The sequence below is a fragment of the Glandiceps talaboti genome, chromosome 2 (genome assembly GCF_964340395.1).
Source record: "Glandiceps talaboti chromosome 2, keGlaTala1.1, whole genome shotgun sequence".
Taxonomy (NCBI): domain Eukaryota; kingdom Metazoa; phylum Hemichordata; class Enteropneusta; family Spengelidae; genus Glandiceps; species Glandiceps talaboti.
The window spans coordinates 29,459,641-29,486,623 of NC_135550.1; the positions used below are offsets into that span (position 1 = coordinate 29,459,641).

General features: G+C 37.1%; 2 protein-coding genes across 3 annotated transcripts; both read left to right on the forward strand.

Moving 5' to 3' along the window:
- Positions 1-1,850: 1,850 nt before the first annotated feature.
- Positions 1,851-16,055, forward strand: LOC144447999 (carboxypeptidase B-like). The gene is made up of 10 exons (XM_078138144.1): positions 1,851-2,081; positions 8,075-8,147; positions 8,638-8,856; positions 9,633-9,734; positions 10,713-10,817; positions 11,708-11,818; positions 12,102-12,192; positions 13,159-13,367; positions 13,480-13,564; positions 14,383-16,055. Exons 1-10 carry the CDS (start codon positions 1,984-1,986, stop codon positions 14,577-14,579), a joined length of 1,290 nt encoding a protein of 429 aa, XP_077994270.1. The 5' UTR covers positions 1,851-1,983; the 3' UTR covers positions 14,580-16,055.
- On the forward strand, positions 14,590-24,903 carry LOC144448009 (carboxypeptidase B-like). 2 transcript variants are annotated; one of them, XM_078138163.1, is made up of 10 exons: positions 14,590-14,652; positions 16,428-16,509; positions 16,868-17,083; positions 17,483-17,584; positions 18,052-18,162; positions 18,581-18,691; positions 19,082-19,172; positions 20,911-21,110; positions 21,548-21,632; positions 22,406-24,903. In XM_078138163.1, exons 1-10 carry the CDS (start codon positions 14,645-14,647, stop codon positions 22,603-22,605), a joined length of 1,206 nt encoding a protein of 401 aa, XP_077994289.1. In that variant the 5' UTR covers positions 14,590-14,644; the 3' UTR covers positions 22,606-24,903. The 2 variants fall into 2 exon arrangements, with proteins under 2 accessions (XP_077994289.1, XP_077994282.1); XM_078138156.1 differs by lacking the exon at positions 14,590-14,652 and adding an exon at positions 15,270-15,384.
- Positions 24,904-26,983: the final 2,080 nt, after the last annotated feature.

Consider the following 26,983-nt stretch of genomic DNA (forward strand, 5'->3'; position numbering starts at 1 on the left):
CTGTCATTATCTGACATATTGCTTGGAAGAAAGCTCCCTCATTTGTATGGATTTCTACATATTAAAACTGAAAATCATTTGAATAGTGCACGTGGTATTACTCTCACTATAGCAAGGATATGCTTTCCTAGAATTACAATTAAAGTATAATATACACTCAAGGTTTTTAAATTTCTGTGTTTAAATCCAGGTTTAATTGTCGGTCCTAAGCTTCCAGGGCCCTTTCAAGCATCACGTATTGAATTTTCTTTCACTATACAGCAAAATAAAGATGGTGGATAAGGAGCAAGGGAATATCTGTCAACAGCGGTAATATCATGGGATAAGTTTACAATCTTTCATAAATTGGGGTTAATATTGGGTGCATCATGAAAAGTTGAAAATGAATGTATACCGAACAAAAATTCTTTCTTCTTTAACTTTCAATGAACGAAAGCAGCTTAAATGAAAGGAACGGTTATTTTGTACTGTAGTGCAAACTAGTATTATATAGAAGAGATCTCTATTTCTTCCTTGTTTGTGCATGGCTGAGTACTTGTTCGGTGAAGAGACAAAGCAAATTGTACCGGTAACCGGTCTCCCTAGTAATTATGAGATTAGGGGTATTTTAATTTAGATAAGAGGAGAAGAATGGACAAGATGTCTTTATTTCGTCAATAACAAACATTACGTCGCGAATAGAATAAATGCATGTAGGAAGTTTTTTTATGGATTTCAAAGTGTTGGATTTAATAATTGTTCTTATAATAGTAATATGTTAGGTTCTGTCTTCAAGAAACATGAAAATATCCCGTATGTCAGATTGGTTGACAGACAGTGTCCGTCAGCTTTTAAATGTGAAGGATCCACAGAGTTGTCAAATTCTTAGCATGTTGCTGATGCCATTTTAACATTGTATTGTATGGTACGATTGTCATGAATTGTGTTGTTGTTTGTTTCTCTTCTTGTGAAGGCTTGATAAATAAATACATAGATAAATGAATAAATAAATAAACAAATAAATAAATAAATAAATAAATAAATAAATAAATAGAGAGAGAGAGAATTATATACAGATGATAGAGAGAAAAGTAGCCAGGGAAAGAAGGGAAAAGTTTTATATAACCACAAAAATATATCAGTCAATTGATCAATATCACACAAAAAATAAGTTTTATTTCACCGAATAATTAATCACTCAACCGATCAACCAAATAATCAATCAATCAATTACACGCTTTCTGTCTTCTGTTGTCAAATGTGCACCGTCATGTTTTCTTGACCTCTGACCTCTTGACCTCTGATCTATATGTTTGAGGGTGATTACTTGTCTTGCTGCTCACTAGACGTTCGGGCTTTCTTCCGATGTGAAAAGCGAACGAAGTTCGCAGTGAGGGTTTGCCCGAACTCACGCATTGGTGGTTATTTTTACAAGCCCCCCCCCCCCCCGTTAAGATGAGTATGCATGAAAAAATAGTTATTGTCCTCTGTGTGTGCTTGTCGTCAATGGGGTTCTCTGATTGGCAGTTATTTATATCCCTGAACTGCGAAGATGACTTTGCCAGACAAGGGGTGCGTTCCGCAACCCAGGGTGGAGGCAACTAAAGTTGCCCCAAGTTGCGTTCGATTACTGCATGACGTCACACTTGGGGTGTCCCAAGTCGACCCTCCTCATGGAAAGACGGACCAAATTATTTATTATGAATCACGGATTTAATTATAGGCTCCCAGGGGTACCCTAAATGCAATAAAAGACGTTCGATTTTCACACGACCCTAGGTGCCCAAGTGAGGTCAATTACCCTGGTCTGAGGCTCCCCGGGGACGCATAATCGAACGCACCCCTCGATATTCCATTCCCTATAGGGATGTTCGGTCGTGTGTCGTATTGTATCTGAAGAACATCCGAAGTGTAGCCGCCGCTAGAGTAGGTAATTACGCGCCATTTACCAATCGGTGGTAAATGTTCAACATCTTGCAATAATTAGGTTTCTTAACTCATAATATGCATACAGTGGAGATAATTTTAGTTGTTGTAGTGCTAGTCCATGCACAGGTCATGTCAAGTTGCTATGGGGAAGATGAAAAGATACGATACGACGGGTAAGTTTACTGTTCGTTTTCATAAGAATTCAAAGTCCAACATATCGTATAGGTGCTTGGTAATGGAAGCTTCCAAGCCTGGTACCACAAAAGACATGATAAAAGACGACCACGTTTTCTTTCGCGGTGAGTGGACCTGCGAGGTCACAGAAGCAAGTGTAATTTTACCCCTTTCATACATAGTTGGCTAAATACGTCAATATTATCGATATTATCGACATTTTATTGTATTTTGATATAAACATTCTGATACATATCTCGGGAAACAAATGCCCGTGAAGAGGACGTACAAAGTCGAGTATACATACAACAAAAACATGTTGACATGCATCAACGAACTGGGGCGCATTCGATTTGCCCAAACATGATTGTGATTAATCTGACGTCATTTCTCGAAACGAGGTTGTAAACAAAACGCTCAATCACGATCATGATTACTTACATGTAAACATTTTAAAAAGGTTTCGCACATTTCCGATAAATTAAATGATTTGACATCGTCAAAATGATTACAATGATAACAAATTACCAATCTGATCGAACACAATTTATTTACATAATGTTTTCCGTCATTTCTAACTTGCCGTCAGCCACGGGCGCGCGATCCTCATTGATTTCCGTTGTCCGCCATCTTGTAATCACGTCAATCATGGTTCGGGGCATGATTACTATGATTACCAATCATCATTGCGATTGGTAATTATCAAACGCAAAATCATGATTGTGATTGATAATTCATGATTATGATTGCGCAAATCGAACGCGCCCCGGCGCCAGCACACTCCTGATTCTGTAAACGACATACCGTGGTATACCGTATAGTTGTCTGCTATATTTCAATTGCAGCATACACAGTTTAATATCCTACACAGACATGAAGATTTGAAGTATTATAAGGGTAGATCAATCCTCAGCAATCCAGAACCATAAACTGGGACTCAGTTCGCCAAAATCCCAATCTGGAACTGGTCTCAGTTAAATAGTCTAGGACCAGACCCATCTGGGACCGGTTCCGCTTCCTGTCTAGGATCGGTCCAGAAACTTAATAATGACCTGTCCCGGACTGGAAATGGGACCAGTCCCAAAAGTAATGCAACTGAGACGATGTTTACTGACACTGGACTGGAAGTCCCAGTTTATGGTTCAGGTTAGTAACAGTGGCATTTAATGACATCCCACAGTAATTCCAGTATGATGATAATAATATCTAGTATGCTAATTGGGCATTGGACTTTCAGTGGTTCTGTTTTTTTATTTATTTATTTATTTATTTATTTATTTATTTATTTATTTATCTTTCATATACAGACACAATTTCAGTGCTTAAGGGGGAGGTGTCAAATTCAAAAAAGACAATAGATATCTGAATATGCAAAAAATGCAAAAGAAATACTATGTCACCACCTTTGTTTTCAAGATAATGACCGTTTTTTGTATCTACACATATTGTTTTGGGTCAAAATAAGTAAATTTATAACAATTTACTACTTCACAATTTTTGATAGTTAAAGATTATCCCTGGAGCACTTAATGAACTTACAAATTTTAGTGCAATGTGTATTATGTCCAGACATATTTGTTTGTAATTTCTTTTCATTATTTAATAAAATGCTATGTTATTTTATCCCCAGCTGCCTTTACGATTTTTTAAGAAAAATGTACGAAAACTGCAAAAAAGGATAAAATTCCGTGATAGATTATTTTTATATGTTGTGTGTGTACAATGTATTATTCCAGCTATTTATCAATGACAAAATAATAGTGGGTCACCACATCCCTTTAAATTCTAGAATTGAAATTGTAATCCCACACCCCATCTAAATTTTGACATTTTTGACAGAAATTTTTTACGAAATTTTGTTGAATTTTGACAAAAGTTAAAATGAACTAGTTTAACTTGGCACATATGTATATTGTACCAATGCCTCTTCATAATTATACAACACAAATCGTTATGTGTATGCTAACTTTAAAATGCCAGTAAAAAATGTGACCCCCCCCCCCCCATCAAAATATCAACATTTTGAGCAAAAATCACTTGACATTGTATAATATTGGAACGCACAGGCACCAAGGTATATTTCTGTCAGTTCATAAGTATGATAAATCAACTGAACTATGTAGAGTTTATGTATTTCTCCCAAAGCCAAAGTGGTCATAATATTCATAATTATGACCCCCCCCTTCCAAATTTCAACATTTTTGGACAAAATTCACATGAAATTTCCTAATATTGGAACACATGGGCACCAAGTGATAGTTCTGTCAGTACATAATTATGTATGATAAATCAACACATTAGGGGTGAGGTCAATAGTTCAGTGTAGGATAAAAACTATTTAGTCCCCCCCCCCAACTTAATTAGCCTAAATTTAAAATGTCCATCCAATTTCAAATCAGTATGTAGTAATACTATGAATACAAAGTCAGTATGTAGTGAGGAAAAATAGTTCTTTTGTTGACACTTTATTTTAGTGCTGTGCTATAGTAAAAATTCTTCCATTTCTCAATTTGGGGGATATTTTTTAAAAAGAAATAATTGCATGTTTAGGGATACAAACAAACCCATTAAAAGTAAAATCGTTTCTGTAGGTTGAGAGCTAGTAGCTAAAAAAAACACACCCACAAGTAAAAGAATTTAATTTTTCATCCTACATTGATTTGAAATATATATTGATCTCGGACTTTATATCTCATTCTCGCATTGTTGAAACAGTTAAATGTTGATTTCTTGTAAGGAAATTGCTAGTGTTGTATTACGGAGTGTGGTCACTATGAAATAGGAAATAACCCATATCAGTACCTGTTAATCCACTGAACACGGCATGCAGTATACGTACATGGCCACGTGATAAAGTGGCACTGCACACACTGTGAGGCCCAAAAGCTATGCTACTAGATGTATTTATTGATTTTGGGTACAATAATAGAACCGAAGTATTTTTTTCACTGGTTTGAGGAAACGCGTACAAACAATCAAATGATTGTCCAAGTGCTTTGACCCCATCAATCGCCCTCTAGCTCTGGTGACATTGCTGACCTATCGAGCGATATGCTTCCAAAACGACATAGAATCAAACTGTATCTAGCAAATCTGGTTACATAGTAACAAAGCGAAACCCCCAAACAAGGTACTTCATTTAATGGCGATATGGAATTATGGTCAGTATGTAAATTTCATGTGAATAACATACAAGTCATAGTTTTGAAATAATGCAATTAAAGTTTCCAAGTGTCATGTCAGTTTCATTTCGAGTAGTCGAAATCAAAGCAACTAAGGAGAAAATTAAAGAAAATGTTTTTGCTTGATTGTGTGTGTGTGTGGGGGGGGGGGGGTACTCGACTTGGATGACTTGTGTAGTATCAGACATTTATGACCCGGGGGTATCTCAGGTAGAAAGTCTTGGGTGTATTCATACGTTACGGTTAATCGTGCAGTAGTTCGCAAACTCATGTAATCGGCCTTTTTTATGGCCTCGATGTAGTTTAGAAGTTCCGAATCAAGTATTTTTGTTTTCACTGTCTATTCTCCACGACCAGTCGCGCGGTCATGGACCAGTGAAGAAGAAGTATTTTTTTTCACTGTCTATTCTCCACGACCAGTCGCACGGTCATGGCCCAGTGAATCGACGAAGAAGTATTTTTTTCACTGTCGTAGCTTTTTCACTTTTTTTCTCCACGATCGGTCGTACGGTTTCTAATAGTTATCATTGTTATTTTTCTTGTAATGACAAATACGGTTTTAGCATCGATGAGACATCAATGGTTTGAGAAAACGCGCACAAACAATCAAATGATTGATCTAGTGCTTTGACCCCATCAATCGCCCTCTAGCTCCTGTAACACTGCTGACCTATCGAGCGATATGCTTCCAAAACGACATAGAATCAATCTGTATAGCAAATCTGGTTACCATAGTAACAAAGCAAAACCCCAAACTAGGTACTTCATTTAATGGCGATATGGAATTATGGTCAGTATGTAAATTTCATGTGAATAACATACAAGTCATTGTTTTGAAATAATGCAATTAAAGTTTCCAAGTGTCATGTCAGTTTCATTTCGAGCAGTCGAAATCAAAGCAACTAAGGAGAAAATTAAAGAAAATGTTTTTGCTTGTTTGTGGGGGGGGGGGGCGGGTACTCAACTTGGATGACTTGTGTAGTATCAGACATTTATGACCCGGGGGTATCTCAGGTAGAAAGTCTTGGGTGTATTCAGACGTTACGGTTAATCGTGAAATAGTTCACAAACACGTGTAATCAACCTTTTTTATGGCCTCGATGTAGTTTAGAAGTTCCGAATCAATGTTTTAAGTGTTTTTCCCTTGTTGGTGTTCTATTCTGGTAACCCCTTAGCATCGCCACCATGCTACCTCAACCCGCCTTTAACGATGACATTTAGTAAATTGAGAGATGAAATTCTAGCGTCAGACACTGGGCGTAGTGTTATCTCAGTTTTTGATATGGCCGACTCCAACTTTTCTGTTTCGCACGTCAATGTTTCTGCTTGACCGGCAATATAGGGAGTGTGGTTGTTGATACATTTCATCAAGTCTAAAATTTATAAGACAGTTCCTCTTTAAGTCATTGTATTAAAGCTAATTTTCTTCACAAGGACTTCTGAAACTCATACGAAATTACCTTCCGTTCACCCTAAATCTCCAATTCAAGAGTACGTACAGCGATCGAAAACATATAACACTTCACTTCACTTCACTTCACTTCCAAACACGGGTTTGTTTCGCGTTCGAATGTTGACAAGATCGCCCGTTTCAGTCTGCGCTGAAAGGCACAGTGCAGTGTACTTTAAAAGATGTCCAATTACATTACCAGACTAAAGTCTTAAGATGTCGTTTACATTGTAAATATCGATGGGTTCGGAGCTGGTCTTATGGATAGGGGTAGATTGTTCCATAGAACAGCACCACTGTAGTGAAATTCCCGTTTACCCTTCGTTATACAAACACATTATATGCACTAACATTTGTAAAATTTGTATATTACATATTACAATGTAACTATCCTGACACATTCTCGCAAACCAGTTATTATTTCTACCACTATATTTCGAAATAAATAAGTGGGAGGCTCGTTAAGAACGTTGCCGTAAAACAGGCCGTGGTTTGCGACGATTTCCTGACAGTGCTATCATGCCTGTGATAATGGCAGGGATCTGGTCGTGAACTTGTTTAACCTCTTACAAGAAAGGTTCAGTTATCTTCAACTTAGCTGAACCTACGGCGTAACTAACATGAACCCTAAAATCGGTCAAGTTTTTAGCGTAGTAGCAAGAATTACGAAAGCAGTAGATATTGTCGATTTTGTCGATATTTAAAAGCTCCAATTTGAAGCCAGTTTAGTAATATTTCTGATATCTGAGTCGATTGCGAGTGTTTTACCTAACTGATTGTATACAATTTTAGGTAAACATTGCTGATGACTTGGCAAAATAATTGTGTTCATCATTGTTGGAATGATAAACACAATTCTGCCAAGTCATCGGCGATATTTACCTAAAACTTTACTATACGCTTACATGTGCAAACACCTGCAAGTCTTGAGATTCCAGAATTGTAGACTGTCGACAGTCGCTCGCGCCTTTTTTGCTACGTTTTATCTAAAACTCAGTAAAGTCGTCGCCGCACTCCGATCCGCTATCAGTATGCGATTTATAGTAGTATTGCTCCGAAACGGGTCGCGGCGATGACTTTAGTTTTAGATAAAACATGGCAAAAAAGGCGCGAGCGGCTGTCGACAGTCTACAGATTTGCAGACTTCAGTGATCAACGAATAAACCGCTTCATTACTTCTGATAGTTTTCGCTCGAAGATATCGAACAAACTCTTCAAATAGTAGCTGTCGAAGATAATACATGACCCAAAACAACGTCATTAATGATATATTTTTTTGGTTCTGTTACTGCCTGACTCCTGCTAAATGATTTGTGATCTGTCACAGTAAATGTAATCTATGTGTGTATGTTCACTTCAGATATCAAGTGTGGCGTCTGAAATGTCACGAGCCTTCACATTGTGACCTATCGACCATCACAAAAGGTCAAAAGGTAAGGACTGTGACAGTGTGCTCATTAAACAAGTATTCGTTGAACCGATTGTTTATAAGCTGGGTTACATCTATGGTTAAATTGCAAATCAACACAGCGACACATTGTATAGAGCTATAGGATTCGGTGTCATGACTGAAAGTTGATCAAAATAGAGTAAAATTGCGCCGAGTCATACAGGATAGGGAATACAGAAATCTTTGAAGATTCCCATAATATTAAACTGTAAAGGTCGGGTAGCAAAAACGTAAAGGATGGGTAACAAACTTTTTTACTTTAAACTGAAAAGGACGGGTAGCAAAATTTTACTTTAAGAGTATAGCATTATAGCGAAAGATCTTGCACCCGTATCACACGTTGTTAGTTAGATTAAAGGGGTTTTACCTTCACATTAAATTTACAGTTCTATTGTCACGCACAAAGACTATAGATTTTTCCCTTGTCCTAGATTCCTCATCATTCATCTAAAAAAATTCAATTTAAACATTAGGTGGAAGTCTTTCGTCGTTTACAAGGGACTTCTGACATACTGGTGTCTCCTGATGATCAAGACACATTGAGACCCGTGCTGGAATCCTTCAATGTGTCTTATACGGTTATACAACATAACATACAGAAGATCATCAATGATCAAATGTACATCACACAAAGGGAAACTAATAGTTCTCTGGAGAGATTTAAGTTTAATGAGTACCATCCGTTGGATGAGGTATGTATTCACCTATAAAAAGGATTATCCGTCCCGTGAACAAATTACAGTCACGTTAAATCAAACCTTCCACATTGAAATTTTCAATTTCACACATTTGTGAATGAATGTGTATGTATGTATGTATGTATGTATGTATGTATGTATGTATGTATGTATGTATGTATGTATGTGTGTGTGTGTGTATGTATGTATGTATGTATGTATGTATGTATGTATGTATGTATGTATGTATGTATGCATGCATGCATGTATGCATGCATGTATGTATGTGTGTGTGTGTGTGTGTATGTATGTGTGTGTGTGTGTGTGTGTGTGTGTGTGTGTGCGTGCGTGTGTTTGTGTATCAGTCATTGTGCCGATTATCCAAAAAAAAACAACTGCTGGAGGGACTTCAATGAATTTTGTACATAAATGCTAAGAGAAAGCTGCTTGATCTGATATATTTTTGACCAAATTCGTATGTGATAATCCAACTATTCCAACAACAACAAAAACTGTTCAATTATTAATATATTTTTTGTTGATTTATGACATCATCATCATGTGTATTTCGATAGCCTTTTCCTTTTAAGAAAAAGTGAAACTAGTTCAACACAGACTATCATATGTATGTATGTATGTATGTATGTATCCCGGTTATTGTCCAAACCACAGACAAGGAAAAGACACACACTGACACGCACACACACGCATATACTAACACGTGTACACTTACAAAGAGATCAAGCCCGACATCCTACTCATGCAACACTTTCCGATACTTCTGACTGTAGATCGAACAATGGATGCGTAGAATCGCAAGGGAAAATACTGACATCGTTCAGCTGGTTGACATTGGTAAATCTTACGAGGGCAGACGAATGCGCGCTTTAAAGGTAACAAATTGATGTAAAACACAGAGTATATTGAGTAAAGAATCTACTTTATACTATGTATGCTATACAGTATATCGTTACTCTCATACACACTTCACACCCTTAGCTTGGAAGCGTTTCTTTCTAACTTCATCTGAAGTTACGATTTTTGTATCAATGAGTTCAAGTATATACCTGCACCCCATACTTCGAAACAATTATTCTTGTTATAAACATACATGTCCCGGCTGTGATCGTAACTTCAGACGAAGTTAGAAAGAAACGCTCCCAAGCTAAGGGTATGAAGTGTGTATAAGAGTAACCGATATACTGTATAGCATACACAGTATACATATCAATACAAATGTAAGTAGATTCTTTACTCAATATACAAAAGTATGTGCATCAAATATTTGAACCCATGATAAAGGTCCTAGCTTCTTGTTAATGTCTCTATCTATCTATCTATCTATCTATCTATCTATCTATCTATCTATCTATCTATCTATCTATCTATCTATCTATCTATCTATCTATCTGTCTGTCTGTCTGTCTGTCTGTCTGTCTGTCTGTCTGTCTGTCTGTCTACCTATCTATCTATCTATCTATCTATCTATCTATCTATCTATCTATCTATCTATCTATCTATCTATCTATCTATCTATCTATCTATCTATCTATCTATCTATCTATCTATCTATATCTATCTTCTAAATTACTTTCATTACCTGGATGAATGCATCTCCAACGTCCATGGTCTATCTGTATACATGTCTACTTATAATCTGTTACATGTATATCTTTTTAGTCCTCCTCTCATAACCTTTTTCTCGTTGACAACTCACACTCAAACATACACATACATACGGAAACACAATTGTGACTTCAAGTGAGAAGTGAAACTATATAAAAGTATTTAAAACGGAAATGAAAGGTTGATTGCAATTTAGTGAGTGGTTGATTGGTTGATTTACTTCGTTCTGTAACTGTTTTTGACAGATCGGTGCTGCGTCTACATCAAATAAAGATGGAATCTGGATTCAAGCCGGGGTTCATGCAAGGGAATGGGTTGCCCATGCTTCTGCAGTGTATATTGCCAATCAGGTGAGGGTCAGTTCCTCAGACCTTTCTTAGTGACTGACAACACTGTATCAGCTTCACCGGAAATTAGTACCAACATTTTTTTCATTACCGAGCGCGGCAGATTTTGTCTGTACGTCTCACATGAGTCACATCATACTTGGTTAGTAATGAACGGCCTTGAAAATTTGAATAACACGAAAAGCGTGATGACTTTCTGCGATCACTACTTAGATATTTATGAAAGGTCGGGGAAGGCCCCCCCCCCCGTCAGTATTTACGTTTTTGTAATACACCACTCCTAAGATTTGTATGCAAAGGTAAATACTCATACACACTCTATTTACATTTGTACTATCAGTAGGTTAACAATGATTTCGATACATAGCTGAACTACAAATCGCTGTCTGGACATGTATCTGAAAGGATCTGAAAGTGTTTAGGTCATAGCAAAACGTGAACCTTTCAGAACTACATAGACTGAATCAGATGAAATGTTCAAATGTAAAAGAGAACCGCTAAAAACTTGACCGTTCGATGAGACGTATTAATGTAGTCTGTCGACTAATGACATTTTAAACGTTATCTTAATCTTAGACGTAATGGAGATTGTTTGAGCGGACCAATCTAATGGGATTCATAATGTTGTGACATCTTGTATCATAAACCTTGCAGCGATCACTGTCTTTGTATATGTTGGTTTTTTTTACATTACTTTAGAAATCGCTCTTGTTCAATCTACTTTGTTTTGAATGTTCAATATTCGACTGTGTTTAAGGTACGTGACTTCCTCGTCTAGATTAGCCATGACAGGTCGCATAAAGAAGCCATTTCGTTTCCATAATTACTGTAGTATAATTCTAGTCGATTATCACTCTGGTAGGATGTAATATCAGTTATTATTGATTTTGCAGTTGATCACCAATTATGTTACCGACCCAATAGTTACTAAATTACTCGATCGATTTGATTGGTACATACTTCCTGCATTGAACCCGGACGGTTATGTCTACACATGGGAGACGGTAGGTCAACCTCAAAGTCATCTGCTATTAAAATGGTTTAATAAGTACGTTATGTGTACAAATATAGGATGCAATGGCAAATGTTCACCATTCTTTCATCGATACAAGCAATCTCCACGAAGAGTCATGCTGTAATGCGCTAATTAGCCAATAGCATGACTAAATTTGAGCTTAGATGTGGATGGATTCTACACCATACCACCGTTCAAGCATGTAATAGGCGAGTTTTAGATGATATTTCATGGTGTAAATTATTCAAGATAGAAACCTGTTCTCATTTTAGGATCGTCTATGGAGGAAAACTCGATCTGTTAACGCTGGTACAAAATGCATGGGTGTCGATGGCAACAGAAACTATGGTTACAAATGGGGAGGTAAGATAGCCATCGTCACCTAGTGTTTTTTTACCTTCCCTTTCAACGCCAGGAGAAATCAAAGAGGACATCAAAACATTCCAGACATTTACTTTTAATCGCAATGACCATCACTGAAACACAATGGCATGTTTCGGAAACATAATGTCAAATGTCATGGTGTGATTAAAGATCAGATTAAATGGTAGAAGACTGAAGGAAAGTGCAAATTTATGTTTTCTCGGACATCCATCTGACCTGCGTAGATTGGATAACGATTCACGATCTCCTTAAACCAATGAATACACTTCGTAATACAATTAAATTATGTTTGAGCTTTAAAAAAATTCTATAATCTCAAATTTTGGTTACTGTAATCAATGTAAATTACTAAGCTTACATTCTCCTTTTTGAAAGCATCTTGTGGAGAATCGAATTACACTCTTTTCCTTGGTTGGTATGGTTTTAGACAGAATTCATCGTCATTAGTGTACCGACAAAATAATACACTGTCACAGAGCTTCTGAATATGAAATGTGCTCAAGATTATTATTCAATGACATCGTCATGGTCTTGTATCAGATGAAGTATACACAATAAATCATGATTCAATGGCGCCATTTTATATTTTGTTTTGCATTAGGCAAAATATAAACATACTTCAATTACGTCATGCATTGAACGAGATGTACACATTTTTCAATAAATTGCGGAAACGAGAAAAATGAAATTTAGATCAACTGTTTTCCCTAATTATGAATGGCAACATACTTTTCGCTGGGTTGTTTTTTTCAATAGATATAACTCGAGAGTTGTTATGTACAATATAATTACTAGCACCGCAGCTTTGTATCTTGGGCTTGTGTTAAATTACAGGAAATTTGCGTTGGGATATTTTCTTTCACGTTTTATCTTTATTCAAATAATACTGATCGATTATTTACATAGGATTCTATTAGTGTCATTGGATTTTGTTTTAATTTTTAGGAGCTGGAGCAAGCGACGACCCCTGTGATAATGAATATATGGGTCCTTTTCCATACTCTGAGCCTGAAATCCACTCTATAGTTAGCTTCTTATCTCGTTCATCAGTGAACTTTAAGGCCTTTCTGGATCTTCATAGCTTTTACCAGTTGTGGATGTATCCATGGTGCTACACTGAGGAATTAACACCTGATAGTGATTATAAAAAACAGGTTAGTTGTAAACTTTCCTTTTTTATCTTATTATCTGTAAATGTAGACGAATTATTGTCCAAAATAATGTTTGTAAGGGGGCTCTTATTTGTTTACATTTTTTCTCGATCAGGATGCATTGGCTAGACTTGCAGTGGAGACGATAGAGGGCGTACATGGTATGCAGTACACATCGGGAAGTTACGCAAGTACTTTGTGTGAGTACTAAATAGACCATATGCACAACACTGAATTATTGTCTGTGACGAGGTACAAGTAGAGAAATAAGTTACACCTTAAGATTGCATCGAGGAAAAACAAGTCGACTTGAGAAAAACTTTGTACTGGTCTAAAATTCGACGCCAAGCTCATAAACGTTTCCTCTGTAATTTTGCTTTAATATGTATGTATGTATGTATGTATGTATGTATGTATGTATGTATGTATGTATGTATGTATGTATGTATGTATGTATGTATGTATGTATGTATGCATGCATGCATGCATGCATGCATGCATGCATGTATGTATGTATGTATGTATGTATGTGTGTATGTGTGTATGTGTGTATGTATGTATGTATGTATGTATGTATGTATGTATGTATGTATGTATGTATGTATGTACGTATGTTTGTATGTATGTATGTATGTATGTATGTATGTATGTATGTATGTATGTATGTATGTATGTATGTATGTATGTATGTATGCATGCATGCATGCATGCATGCATGTATGTATGTATGTATGTATGTGTGTATGTGTGTGTATGTATGTATGTATGTGTGTATGTATGTATGTATGTATGTATGTATGTACGTATGTTTGTATGTATGTATGTATGTATGTATGTATGTATGTATGTATGTATGTATGTATGTATGTATGTATGTATGTATGTATGTATGTATGTATGTATGTATGTATGTATGTATGTATGTATGCATGCATGTATATATGTACAAATGTATGTACAAATGTATGTAAGTATGTATGTATTATATTACTGTTTGTCTGTTTGTTTTCATTCTTAGACATATCAGCAGGGACAAGTCCCGATTGGGCGTACGGTCAACTTGGTATTCTGTATTCCTACACAGTTGAACTTCGAGATCGAGGACAGTATGGATTCTTGTTACCAGAATGTGAAATTCTGCCAACCGCGGAAGAACTTTATGCCGCCGTAAGAGTATTGGGGCAGTATATACTAAATGAAGATCAGAATTCATAAAAAAAACACGTTATCAATAAAATAGACCAGAAAAGGCAAAGGCGAATCGTCGGTGTCAAATTTGAATGATGAAGTAAATATGATGTGTTGTTTGTCTTAATACTAGAAAAATTATATTTCGCCCATAAAAGCAATCATATAGCCAGTATGCAAGCATTCTCAAATGGCAATTATAATCCTACAAGTGGTTCAACAATTATAATTCCTTCAAGTTGATCAAGAAGCGGGATTTCAAAAAAGTTCTCGCAAACTGCCAACTTTTCTCACATTTTGCGATTTGTCAAGCGGGCAAAAGAAAAGTGTATTGACACTGCCTGACACAGAACTAGTAAAATATGTACAGGCATCACGTGAGATAGAAAACATACAGTAGTTCATAAAGGCAAATAGACGAAAACTTCTCATTGTACATGCCTTATTTGGATGTAAATTAGGTTTAGGGTCGGCTGCTTATTTTGTGGTCAGTCTGATTACCAGATGCAGATAATGATGTAGAGGTACCACCATAAAGCTGTATAAAACAGACTGCACTGGCAAGGTACGGCATTACAGCTTTAGAACTTAGAAGGTTACATCGAGCTATTATAGGGTCCAATGAGTTACTGTACTCAAGACCTCGTGACTGTCACGAGGCAGGTGACCTTGTCAAACTATGTTTTGACCCTTTTCTGTTCACTGATAAACACGGCTCTGGCCAGTCTGTCGGTTCACCCAAAATGGCTGTACTGGTGTATTACCTCGCTCTATTTGGAATATGTAATGGGCTGATCACAGCTAAAGCAGACCGCTATGTTAGATACGACGGGTAGGTACCTCGGCGGTGGCAGTCCCAGGATGGGCGAGTACCCATGCTTGTTAACGAAATTTCAAATGTACCCCTTTTCCCGAAATATTTCAATGAAAAACACCCCCTTATTTCCAAAATCCGAGAGTTTTTACCCGTCCCCGGGCTTTCGTCGGGAAGTTTCTTCCGAGAGAGGGAGTAGGGAAAGGGCACCCTACCCCTATTCTCGGAGGGTGATCTGAAAAAGTAACCCCTTTTTCACGATTCCACGGACCTAGATGGCCGACGAAAAACACCCCCTTTTCCCTGAAATTTCTCACAAGCAAGCGTGCCCGCTTCGTCTGGGACCACCACCACCGGGCTGATAAAATTGGGTCATACAGAATCAGTGTAATGTGTCTGGCGAAATGTAGATGGTTCGGACACATCACAGACCTGTGTGTCAAAGGTTAGTAAAACAAAGCATAAATTTAAGTCATATGTAGTTAGCAAAACACTTCGCAGCAGACCAGACCAGGGTGGACGTAGACCTTATCACCAACCGCCTTCTGGAACGGTGTAGCTTAGAGTGAAAAAGTGACCATATTCTAGATCTCACTCACAAACGTGAGCTTTAAATCCAGGTATCGGACAATACCTAGAGTGACTGTTTGAGTTCAAAGGTCAAGGTCAGTTGTAATTGTCAGGAGTCTTGGAGACTTTAGGATTCTTTGAATAAAATGTTACTTGAATGATAATCTATTGTCAGCTACCCATTCTTTTTCCCCGTTTTTGAATTGTCAAAGGAAGGGAAATATTTGTTAGGCTGAGTCTCAAATACAACTTGTCGGTAACTTCAATTCACGTGATACATTGACATGATACCTTAATTATTCAGTGAAGCCTGGTTATATTCTTATTTTTTACGTGATAAATCTATGACATTCGTTGGTAATATACGAGATGTATACCTGCAGTAGGCTTTAATATTACTTTGAATTGTCATACAAGACTACTTTTGAAAATATCGCTCAGTATTTCATTATCTAATGTCATTTTTCTTGCGACTCCGCATCATATATCAGGTACAAAGTTTTGAGAATTACTCCAGAGAATAACAAACATATTGGTTTGATTTCGGTATGGCAAGATGATCCAGATTTGCAGGTAACTAACCACGTGACCTAGTTATGATAACCATAACGACGTGCCTTAATTATAAAAGTCGATATGGTAATGTTCCAATTGGGATATCAATCGGGGGAAAAGAACATTGGTCGATACCAAAAGCCCTTTACGTTTTAATATGAAAGGTTTTAGACAAGTTTTTACTAGTAACATACTGTCAAATCATACCGAAAACATAGTTCAACACATCACTTCTGAGAATCATCAAAAACCAGGAATGTTTTGTATCTAGCTCTCTGTTTGATATCTTCTCTCGATCTGGCCACCATCTCAAAGCCAGTGACACTCTTACCTTATATGAAAATCTGCCGATGACTGTGACCTTATTTCCGTTTAGGTTGACTTTTGGAGAGCGCCCTCTGTCCCAGATAGATATATCGACATCATGTTATCGTCCAAGTCAGCGAATAAAATAGAGCGGGCTCTTGAAAACTTCAACATTCCATATGATATTCTCATTCCGGACGTTCAAAAGGTGATAGATGATCAGTTAATCAGTAACCAAGGAAACGACACTGATTTTGATTATTCAAAGTATCATACTTTTGAAGAGGTAAGATATTCCTTTAGTGGTTTACTTACTTACTTACTTACTTACTTACTTACTTACTTACTTACTTACTTACTTACTTACTTACCTACTTACCTACCTACCTACCTACCTACCTACCTACCTACCTACCTACCTACTTACTTACTTACTTACTTACTTACTTACTTACTTACTTACTTACTTACTTACTTACTAGTCTTCCAAATATTCCTGTGTCAGCAGCTTTTACAAGTGGTCATTTTATTCCAAATAATTGATATTGTGTGAATCACCATAGAAACAATACCCCCAGTCATCTTATAGTAGCTATCGTGAAATTGTTATGAACACCTGAAGAGAGTATACTATGCAGAGATTGTTTGTGTACGAATAGTCATCACATACTGTGGTTTATTTCAGATTCAAGCCTGGGTCAGTCGGAATGCTAAGTTACATAATGACATTGCATCTGTGGTGGAAATAACAACAACTTATGAGGGTAGAATAATTCATGCACTGAAGGTTTGTGATATGCATAAATTGAATTGAATGGAATTTCATTTCAGCAGAAATAATTGTTGTATTATTATATTACAATGAGTAAAATTGTTTGGTCAAGTTTAGTGTTTTTCCTTCGTCACTCGATTTATCCATATTAATATATTAATCAACAGTGCTGTATAACTGTCAAGTTTGAAGACTTCCCTTGCAGAAACATGTTTTACAGGTTAATACCCATGATACAATGTCAATGTCGTTATGCCATACGTAAGCCAAGTTTACGCAATCGAATTGTTAAAGTCTTCAGTATTTCCTCACTTTTTCATATTAAATTGATTTGGCATATATATAACTATACTATATTTCCCCCTTTTTAAATTAAACCTGAACATATACTTGTGATACAAGGGGCCAGCTGACCAAATATATAGGGGAATAATATATCGTTATCTTTATAATTATATTTCTTGTTTGTTTGTCACCCTTAGATTGGTAAACCATCATCAACAACCAGAGATAAACCAGCAATATGGATTGAGGGTGGCATACATGCTCGTGAATGGATTTCACCGGCTACAGTCATATACATAATGAAGGAGGTGTGTTTTTTGTTTCCATTTTTAACTTTAGAAAAAAAACATAGATTGGTAATTTGTAGATAAAAGAGTATCAATATTCAATAATTTTGCAAACAGACACTTTGATAAACATGAGGGTGTGCGCCATTTGATTTGCGATCGAGCACTGAAACCCTATTCAATTGCTTGCGTCTTGTGAGTTGTATATAATGTTATTTTGTGACTTGTATAAAAGTGTTAATGATGTATCTGTGTAGATTTAAAAGGTTTTCATTTGACCAGTTTCGATACCTCTCCAATTGTGTTAATATAGTAACAGTCACACTATGTTAGATGCGCTAACAGTATTTGAGAACCGTAATCGTAATCATAGGACATTACTGAAAGTTATCAATGCTTCTGTTCCACATTTAATTTCATATATTTTATATTCCAATAGTTTCTTGGACGCTACGGAAGAGACAAATATGTTACTGACTTGGTGAATACATATGATTGGTACTTCTTACCTGTGTTTAACGCCGATGGATATGCATACACTTGGTCTTCTGTAAGTAACATGTATAATTTACTTGCCACACTACGCCAGTATATATTCCTATACATGCATGTACAGGTTATTCGTGAAATACATTATGTATGCTGAACGCTTTAAGTCGGTTGAAGAAATGAAATATTGATTCAATTTAAATTAAAAAAAACATAGATAAAACGTTACACTATATCATAGATGGTCAATGTCAAGTGAAGCGCAACTATTATCTGAACAAATCTGATTAATATGAATATGAAGCTCAGAGTCTGTGATATTATATCAGGTGAATAATTCCTGTATAGAATGATATATGTATATAAAATGTATCATTAAACCTATATGGTTGGCCAAAATGCAATGAAACCTTTAGTAACGTATCTTTGATTTTTGATAATATATACTCAGAATCGAATGTGGAGGAAGACACGAACAAGAAGACAGAATTCAACATGTATTGGTGTAGACCCAAACAGAAATTGGGATGCCCACTGGGGAGGTATGACATTAGTCAATTTTCTTCTTCAATCGAGAGTTCTTTGTACTGAGATGGGAATTATGTGTCCGTTGGGTACATTATCTTGTTACAGTGTCAACTTTACGCAGCTCGACCTCCATTAACCAAATTACGAGTTGATTGTCTGACCATGCAGTTATTACACTTTTTGTCATATAACCTTAGCATTTGGGTGTTTGAGACACACACAATTCTTGTTCGAAACACACACAATCCTTGTTCGAAACACACACAATCCTGGTCAAAAGACCTTAGCATTTGCCGTTTTGTGCAACAATTTACTCTAAAACAGGACACATCAAAAGATGCGTCAGTTCCAGGCGACAAAACAAACACTCCAGTCGAAACCACACAACTTGTGTCTGCATCAACTCTCATTGACGGAACCCTTGATGTCTTCTGTTTTAGAGTAAATTGTTGCAGAAAACAACCAAATGCTAAGGTCTTATGACCAGAATTGAGGTGTTCGAAACACACTGAATCCTGGTCATAAGAGTTTAGCATTTGGGCATTTTCTGCAACAATTTACTCTAAAACAGCACATATCAAAGGGCCGTCAACACGGATTGACAGTTCGGGTAGTCTACAGGACGGGTGTTTTCGGTGACCAACAATTCTGACTCTCCGACGCGTCGCGACGCGGCCCCGGCAGTGGCAGTCGTTCGATCATGGATTGGTGGGTACCCCGGCTTGTTAGCGAAATTTCATATGTACCCCTTTTCCAGTTAATATTTCAATGAAAAAGAACCCCCCCCCTTTTTTTTTGTTATATAGTGAATCTGGGAGAAAATCACTTCAAAAACCACAGAGAGAGAGAGAGAGAGAGAGAGAGAGAGAGAGAGAGAGAGAGAGAGAGAGAAATGGGGCATCGTACCCATATTCTCGGAGGGTGATCTGATAAAGTATCCCCTTTTTACGATTCCATGGACCTAGCTGGCCGAAGAGATGCGAAGCATCCATTGGACCGCGACCAAGAAAATTGTGATATTGCGATTCTGAAGAGTCACTTTCACGGTAGTCATGCTCGCAGACGGTGTACGCGTTTCGCTCAAGGGACGACTTACTCCGTATGCAAGCAGGACTGCTATCACGGCAGAGTCGAGTACCATCTAATTTGGATGAAGAATTATTTAAGTTTGAGCGTATCATACACCACTTTTTAAAATTTGATGTAGACACTGGACGTACGTACTCTACGAAAAGACACAGCGAGAGAGGGGTGAAAAAGGAGACACGAGAAACATCAGTGGAAAGCGGGATGGTCACCGAAAACACTGGACACCGCGTAGTAGACGTCTACTGACTGCTCTAGCGCTCTCTTCAACGTTGAAAGCGGAGTTAATGTCAACAATTTACTCTGTTCGACAGACCAGAAGTTAGTGTGTCTTAGACACCACACGAAATTGTAACAGTGTGTAAAGTAGGATGCTTTGAAGAAGTCACCTCCGACTAACGCATCTTTTGATGTGTTCTGTGTTAGAGTAAATTGTAGCATAAAACGTCAAATGCTAAGGTCTTATGACCAGGATTCAGTGTGTTTCAAACAAGGATTGTGTGTGTCTCAAACAAGAATTGTGTGCGTCTCAAACACCCAAATGCTAAGGTTATATGACAAAAAGTGTAATATCCCGAATTAGAATCTGAAAAGAGTTTTAGAACCCCAAAGTTCAGTTTTACATTATTTTCTTCTCGTCTCCATTTTCATTTCCTATACCTGCAGAAGCCGGTGCAAGTCACTCGCCTTGTAGTGATTCATATTGTGGGCCTTATCCATTCTCTGAGCCATCGGTGAAGGGAGTATCCGATTTCATCAAAAGAAATGGACGTTTTATAGCATTTATGGATTTTCATAGTTACTCACAACTCTGGATGTCGCCATGGGGATACACGACTGACCTCCCAAAAGACTTCGAGATTCAGGTACATGATGTCATGCATCATTATATACTGGCTGAAATGTTACCCTTTCGGATCTTAAGATTTATTGTTCATTGAAGACTGGCTTATTGGTCGATTTTCGTCTGAAATTGCAAGGGTAAACATCCATATGAAAAAGTTAATTCATAGTCCCGCGTTTAAAGGATATACAACCAATCAAACTATAAGGTTGTAAAGTTGGTTGGTTACGGATGGATTTTGGAATCATATCAATCAATCAATCAATCAATCAATCAATCAATCAATCAATCAATCAATCAATCAATCAATCAATCAATCGATCAATCGATCACTTTCTGACAATCACAATGATAAAGATAACACAATGCATATTGTACTCTTAGTCTTATAATATCACGAAATCGTCTTGTTCTGTAAATGGTTTGTAACGGGTGTAATTTTATTATTGGTTTCACCAGGATGCGTTATCAGCGTCAGCTGTCAGGGCCCTTGGATCTGTTCATAGTACAAAGTATCAACATGGAACCATTGCAAATGTTATATGTAAGTCAACATATTCAAACAAGATATGAGTTTATTTCAGGTTTTGATGAATGATACATATCGTGACCCGAAAAATTCCGCTACTCATCAGCTCAGATGACTGAGTACCAAATAATCTAAAGTGATGATTATAATTACAGCTAATTATGTTAAGAAAAGAAGCAAGCTCTACCGAGAAAAAATAAATCAAACTTAAATTGAGTTAGTAGGCGTGTTTGTATTCACATACATTTACAACATCCGTCTGAACATTTGTGTTTGGTTTCTAATATGGCCGCAACCATGTAAGATGTATTAAAACTGGGTAAAACAAGAATACGTCCCAACTCCCTTGCCTTATTACTGGTTTCATTCTGATTTATTCATTTTGTTTAAACAATCCACACAACTGCAAATTTGATGCTATTGGTACAAAAGAATGTGCCATATCCTTACTCATATGTGATCTTACATTTAGGACTGTCAACACAATTTGAACTGCAGAGTTGACTTCTGTAACCTTTGTCCCTTAACCCTTGACCTCAGATTCATGTAATCTGAGTTGGGAATACGACCTATAAAATCTTAAACCTGCCATGGAGATGTGGCCATTTTTCCCACATCAATTGTAAGCATGTTTATGCACTGATTGTGTTACACAAGTGCTTGGTTACTCTGTTTTCATTTTTGATATTGATAATTTTTTTCGAGGAAAGCCAGAAAAGAACATTTTGTCACGATTGTCAAACGAAGACATGAACTCGTCAATATTAATGTTTACCTTTCTCTTGTAGATGTTGCATCAGGAAGCAGTGTTGATTGGACCTACGATAAAGTAGGTATTCTGTATTCATACGGCATTGAACTACGAGACACTGGTCGATTTGGATTTTTGTTACCACCAGCAGAAATCATTCCAAGTGGTGAAGAGACCTTTGACGCCGTTGTAGCATCTGGGATGTTTATAATGAACAACCCACCCTCAGTAGTTTAAAAGAATACACCTGTCCAGCTGTTTTATATTCAAGATACAAATGGGTAACGCAGTTTAGGGCCTGGTTTGATTTATACCACTTTACGGCCGATAGAGCGAACATTGTTCACATTTTAATAAGTTTCCCTTTTTTATATATGGTGGATTCTTGGGGGTAAAATGTTTGTTAAAATCATCCAACACAATGCGCGTCTTTAGCTTAGAAGGTTTTGCTTTTGTTGGATGATGTTGACAAAGTTGTCTCTGTATAGTTGTGAGGAGAGACCACTCTTACAAAATTATACGATTAACGACAACGTCTATGCATAGACCCTCCACCAACTCTGTTGGTCAGTTTATTTCTAGGTTATAGTGCACAACACATGATCAATCGTTCAGTCTTTTCAGAGCTTATGTAAAGCTACCATCTACAAATACAGGTATTGTGTGACATTGCCCTTCCACAATATTTTGCAAGCTATACTATAATTTTTAAGCCGACGTTCTTCGAAAAGTATTAACATTATTGATAAAATATCCATGATCATAGTTGTTGTCTTTCTTGTTATTGACATTCAAAGCAGATGTTCAAAGTTGAGTTGATTATATATTTTAATGAATCACTGTGCCGGCAGGTTTGTGGATGGCATTGTTGCAACGTATAATCTCAGATGACCTCGTAAATTGCGTGATAAACAATGAAAAGGAGCACGTCACACCACCAATAGTTCAGCCTCAGGCTACAATCGTGGAACGGCCCTATCTACTTCTACGTTTCACTCGACTAACCCTACATTGCTTGCATCTGACAAAAACAGCATCACAAAAAAATTCGTTAACGGCAAGATGGAGACACTAAAAGTAATTATGGGCGAACATAGCGTTTATTACAAATATTCTGGACCTTTGGTATAATAAATCAAATACTTCAAATTATACCATGCACGAGCCAAGTTGAACAAAAAATATGGAATATACTCTGGTCGTTCTACGTCACGACAACACGTGTTTACGTCACTGGTTCTGCTGTGTTCGAAATATGAGTTAAACTTTCAAAATTGCCATTACTCTCTTTGATATTACTGGAGGTGGTCATCATGTTATTCTCCAATATTTTTCTTCGTTCAACCGGAAAATACTCGTGACCTAAGGGTTGTCACTATGAGTCGCTAGACGAGGAATGACAAAGGCCCCTTAGGTCACTCGTATTTTCCTTGGCTGAAGAAAAATATTGGGGAATAACATCTAATTATCTTTCTGACGATTACAATTGAAAGTATTACCAACGTGTAAAAACATACACACCTTTTTCACGACCCATGGCCATCATTTTATGGTGATACAATGACAAACATAACATCAAACTGTAATACCCGTTGTTTGTTTTCCACTATTCAAGGTGATTTTGGATTAATTGTTATCAGATCAGAAAATGTCGTGGGTTATACATAGAGTCGCTGATTATTTTGTAGCCCTTCAACCAGTATCTCTTTTATAAAGAGGCATTTGAACCCAATTTTACTTCAATTTTTACTCCATCTCAGTACCGGATACATCAATACTATGGAAATGACGGTTCAATATCAACATTGAAAAGTTGGTATTCTTTCCTTTACACTTTGACGAAATAGGGATATATGCAATCAGACATTCCAGTATCATAGCTCCCAGACTGAAAAGCTAGCTATTTCATTTTTCATCATACACATTATTATTGGAAGCGACAATTGGATCTGGCTAATCAGACCGTGAAAACTCACTAGGGTGCATGTCACGTGTTCCACCAATGTCATGACCATGACAACAATAACCACAGACAAGAAACCTTACTTGTCTGTGCAATAACCAAAAAACTCTACAATAAAAAAATAAGATTGTTATGAAAACATAAACACATTACCGATTAAAATGCCTAGCAGAACAGTTAGATGACTGTTGTTAGTATCATTACTTTTGTCTAGATTCAAATTGTATGCCATATTTTTTCATTTTATCACCAAATTCACTATAACGTTAATAACTAGTAGTGCCTATGATTTACGACGGAATGAAGTGGCAATTATAGGTAATGAATTTGAAAGTGATCAAATATCTCTTTAAAAATCTTAATGAAGGAATTATATATTGTTCATGAATATTATAATTCAAAATTCGTATACGATGGAAATAGCGTAAATAGCGTTGCTCTCACAATAATTGCTGGTACAGAATGATGGCATGTAGATTACACACAGTAGGTCAGTCTCTACGAAGTAAAGTTTAACACATACAGTTCACATGATCTAGAGTGAACGTGTGTTCACATAAATATGTATTAATGTGGGATGATGATGATGATGATGATGATGATGATGATGATGATGATGATGATGATGATGATGATGATGATGATGATGATGATGATGATGATGATGATGATGATGATCATGATGAAACGAATAAAATATTTTTTTAAACAGTCAGTGTAGTTGATTTAATATGTACTTCTGGCATAGAGACCATTTTACGTGGTATGTTTTCGATACAGTAGCGACCCCTTCACAAAGGCAGTTCAATATAGGGTTATATCGTAAGATTATATCCTGGTATGATATATTACTTATGTCGTTTATTTACGTACTATCCATTTCCCTTTTTCTATCCTCTGGCCTTTACAAGAAACAATCATGCATCATAAAATTAAGTCTGAATCTCACATGATATGGGAAGGAGGGGATTAGGGTAGGGCAGGATGGATGGATGGATGGATGGATGGATGGATGGATAGATGGATGGATGGATGGATGGATGGATGGATGGATGGAAGGAAGCATGGATGCATGGATGGATGGATGGAAGGAAGGAAGAATGGAGGGATGGAGGGATGGAGGGAAGGAAGGAAGAATGGATGGATGGATGGATGGATGGATGGAAGGAAGGAAGAATGGATGGATGCCACGATGGATGGATGTATGGATGGATGGATGCATGCATGGATGGATGGAGGGAAGGAAGAATGGATGCATGGATGGATGGATGGATGGAAGGAAGGAAGGAAGAATGGATGGATGCATGGATGGAGGGATGCATGGATGGAGGGATGGAGGGAAGGAAGGAAGAATGGATGCATGGATGGATGGATGGATGCTGTGCTATAGGTGAAATGTCTTTTCATAAAGGTCAATGAAAACACCGGAATAAAAGAATGTTGACATGGAAATTGCACACAAAACAATATGAGGTACGATTTAAAAGACATTAAAGCAGATAATAAAATACTTGCATGAGGTAGAGTATGGGAAATAATTTGAATTAAAGAAATGCAACCTTGGGTCATCGACAGCACTACATATTAATAGTGGCACTCGGAGAACGTACCAGTATTTGTTGACAATATCATAAAGAGATAGATACATTTTTTGATATATGGAATAGACCAAGATATCGAATGGTAAACCAATACATGATACGATTACATTAACAGCATTTACTTTCACAGTGTTTTGTAAATAATAAATTTATGAATAAATATCATGCTTAGATATCACTTCACAGGTACTCTGTCAACAACACAACGATGTCCTCTACTACAAGAAAAAGGACAAATTTGAAACCAAACCCTACAAACAAAATTACTACTGACTGCACATGCATTGTATATAATCGTTATCATTGTCATAAAGTGATACTAAGTGAATGCAAAATTCTGACATCATCAGTTGTCTGCGCAAAATAACCATGCATAAAATAAAATTATGACTATTTCTGGATATTGGCGCAGCTAGCCTTGCGACACCCTGTGACGTCATGGCCTATGACACCCTATCCCGCCTGCAAATACGATTCATCTGATATATATGGTATTACTTTGCACTTGTAGATGATTCCTTTCAGAACAGCGGGTGGTGTAGGGAGTGAGCACTGTGCGTGGAACGGGTCAAGAACATTTCTCGAGATGTCGTACCCATCTTTGTCTGGGCGGATGCAATACAATGGTAGAAGATCGCCTAGACTAACGAGGTCGCCTAGATTAACGAGATCCCAAACCCTAAACCACGCTATAACGATTGAGGAGCCATATGAGAGCAATACAAGCACGAACCCAACTGAAACGTTTCAGAGTTCCATAAGGACCGTATTTCGTATACTAATGGTCTTCGGTTTGGCCTTTCCTCCCCGAAATGCCACATCGATGTTCTTAAAAGCAACAACCAGAACGAGTTATGCGTGCCAGGTTTATTGTACTGTCGTTATGTCAGTACTGTGGTTTAACAGCATACGGCTCGTTTTCGCGTTTTGGGAGGAGGAAAACACAGCTGTGGGAGTGAAGCAAAATCATTTAATCATGAATGTAGTGATGACGGTCTGGTCTTTCAACTGCAGTTTCGTGTCAACAACCTGGTATTACATTTGTTTTAGT

Coding starts and splice junctions, on each gene's coding strand:
- LOC144447999 (XM_078138144.1), top strand. CDS start 1,984: ATGCATACAGTGGAGATAATTTTAGTTGTTGTAGTGCTAGTCCATGCA. Junction 8,148..8,637: donor CCATCACAAAAGGTCAAAAG/GTAAGGACTGTG, acceptor TTTAAACATTAG/GTGGAAGTCTTTCGTCGTTT. Junction 12,193..13,158: donor CTATGGTTACAAATGGGGAG/GTAAGATAGCCA, acceptor TTTAATTTTTAG/GAGCTGGAGCAAGCGACGAC.
- LOC144448009 (XM_078138156.1), top strand. CDS start 15,296: ATGGCTGTACTGGTGTATTACCTCGCTCTATTTGGAATATGTAATGGG. Junction 17,585..18,051: donor GAATAATTCATGCACTGAAG/GTTTGTGATATG, acceptor TGTCACCCTTAG/ATTGGTAAACCATCATCAAC. Junction 21,633..22,405: donor AACCATTGCAAATGTTATAT/GTAAGTCAACAT, acceptor TTTCTCTTGTAG/ATGTTGCATCAGGAAGCAGT.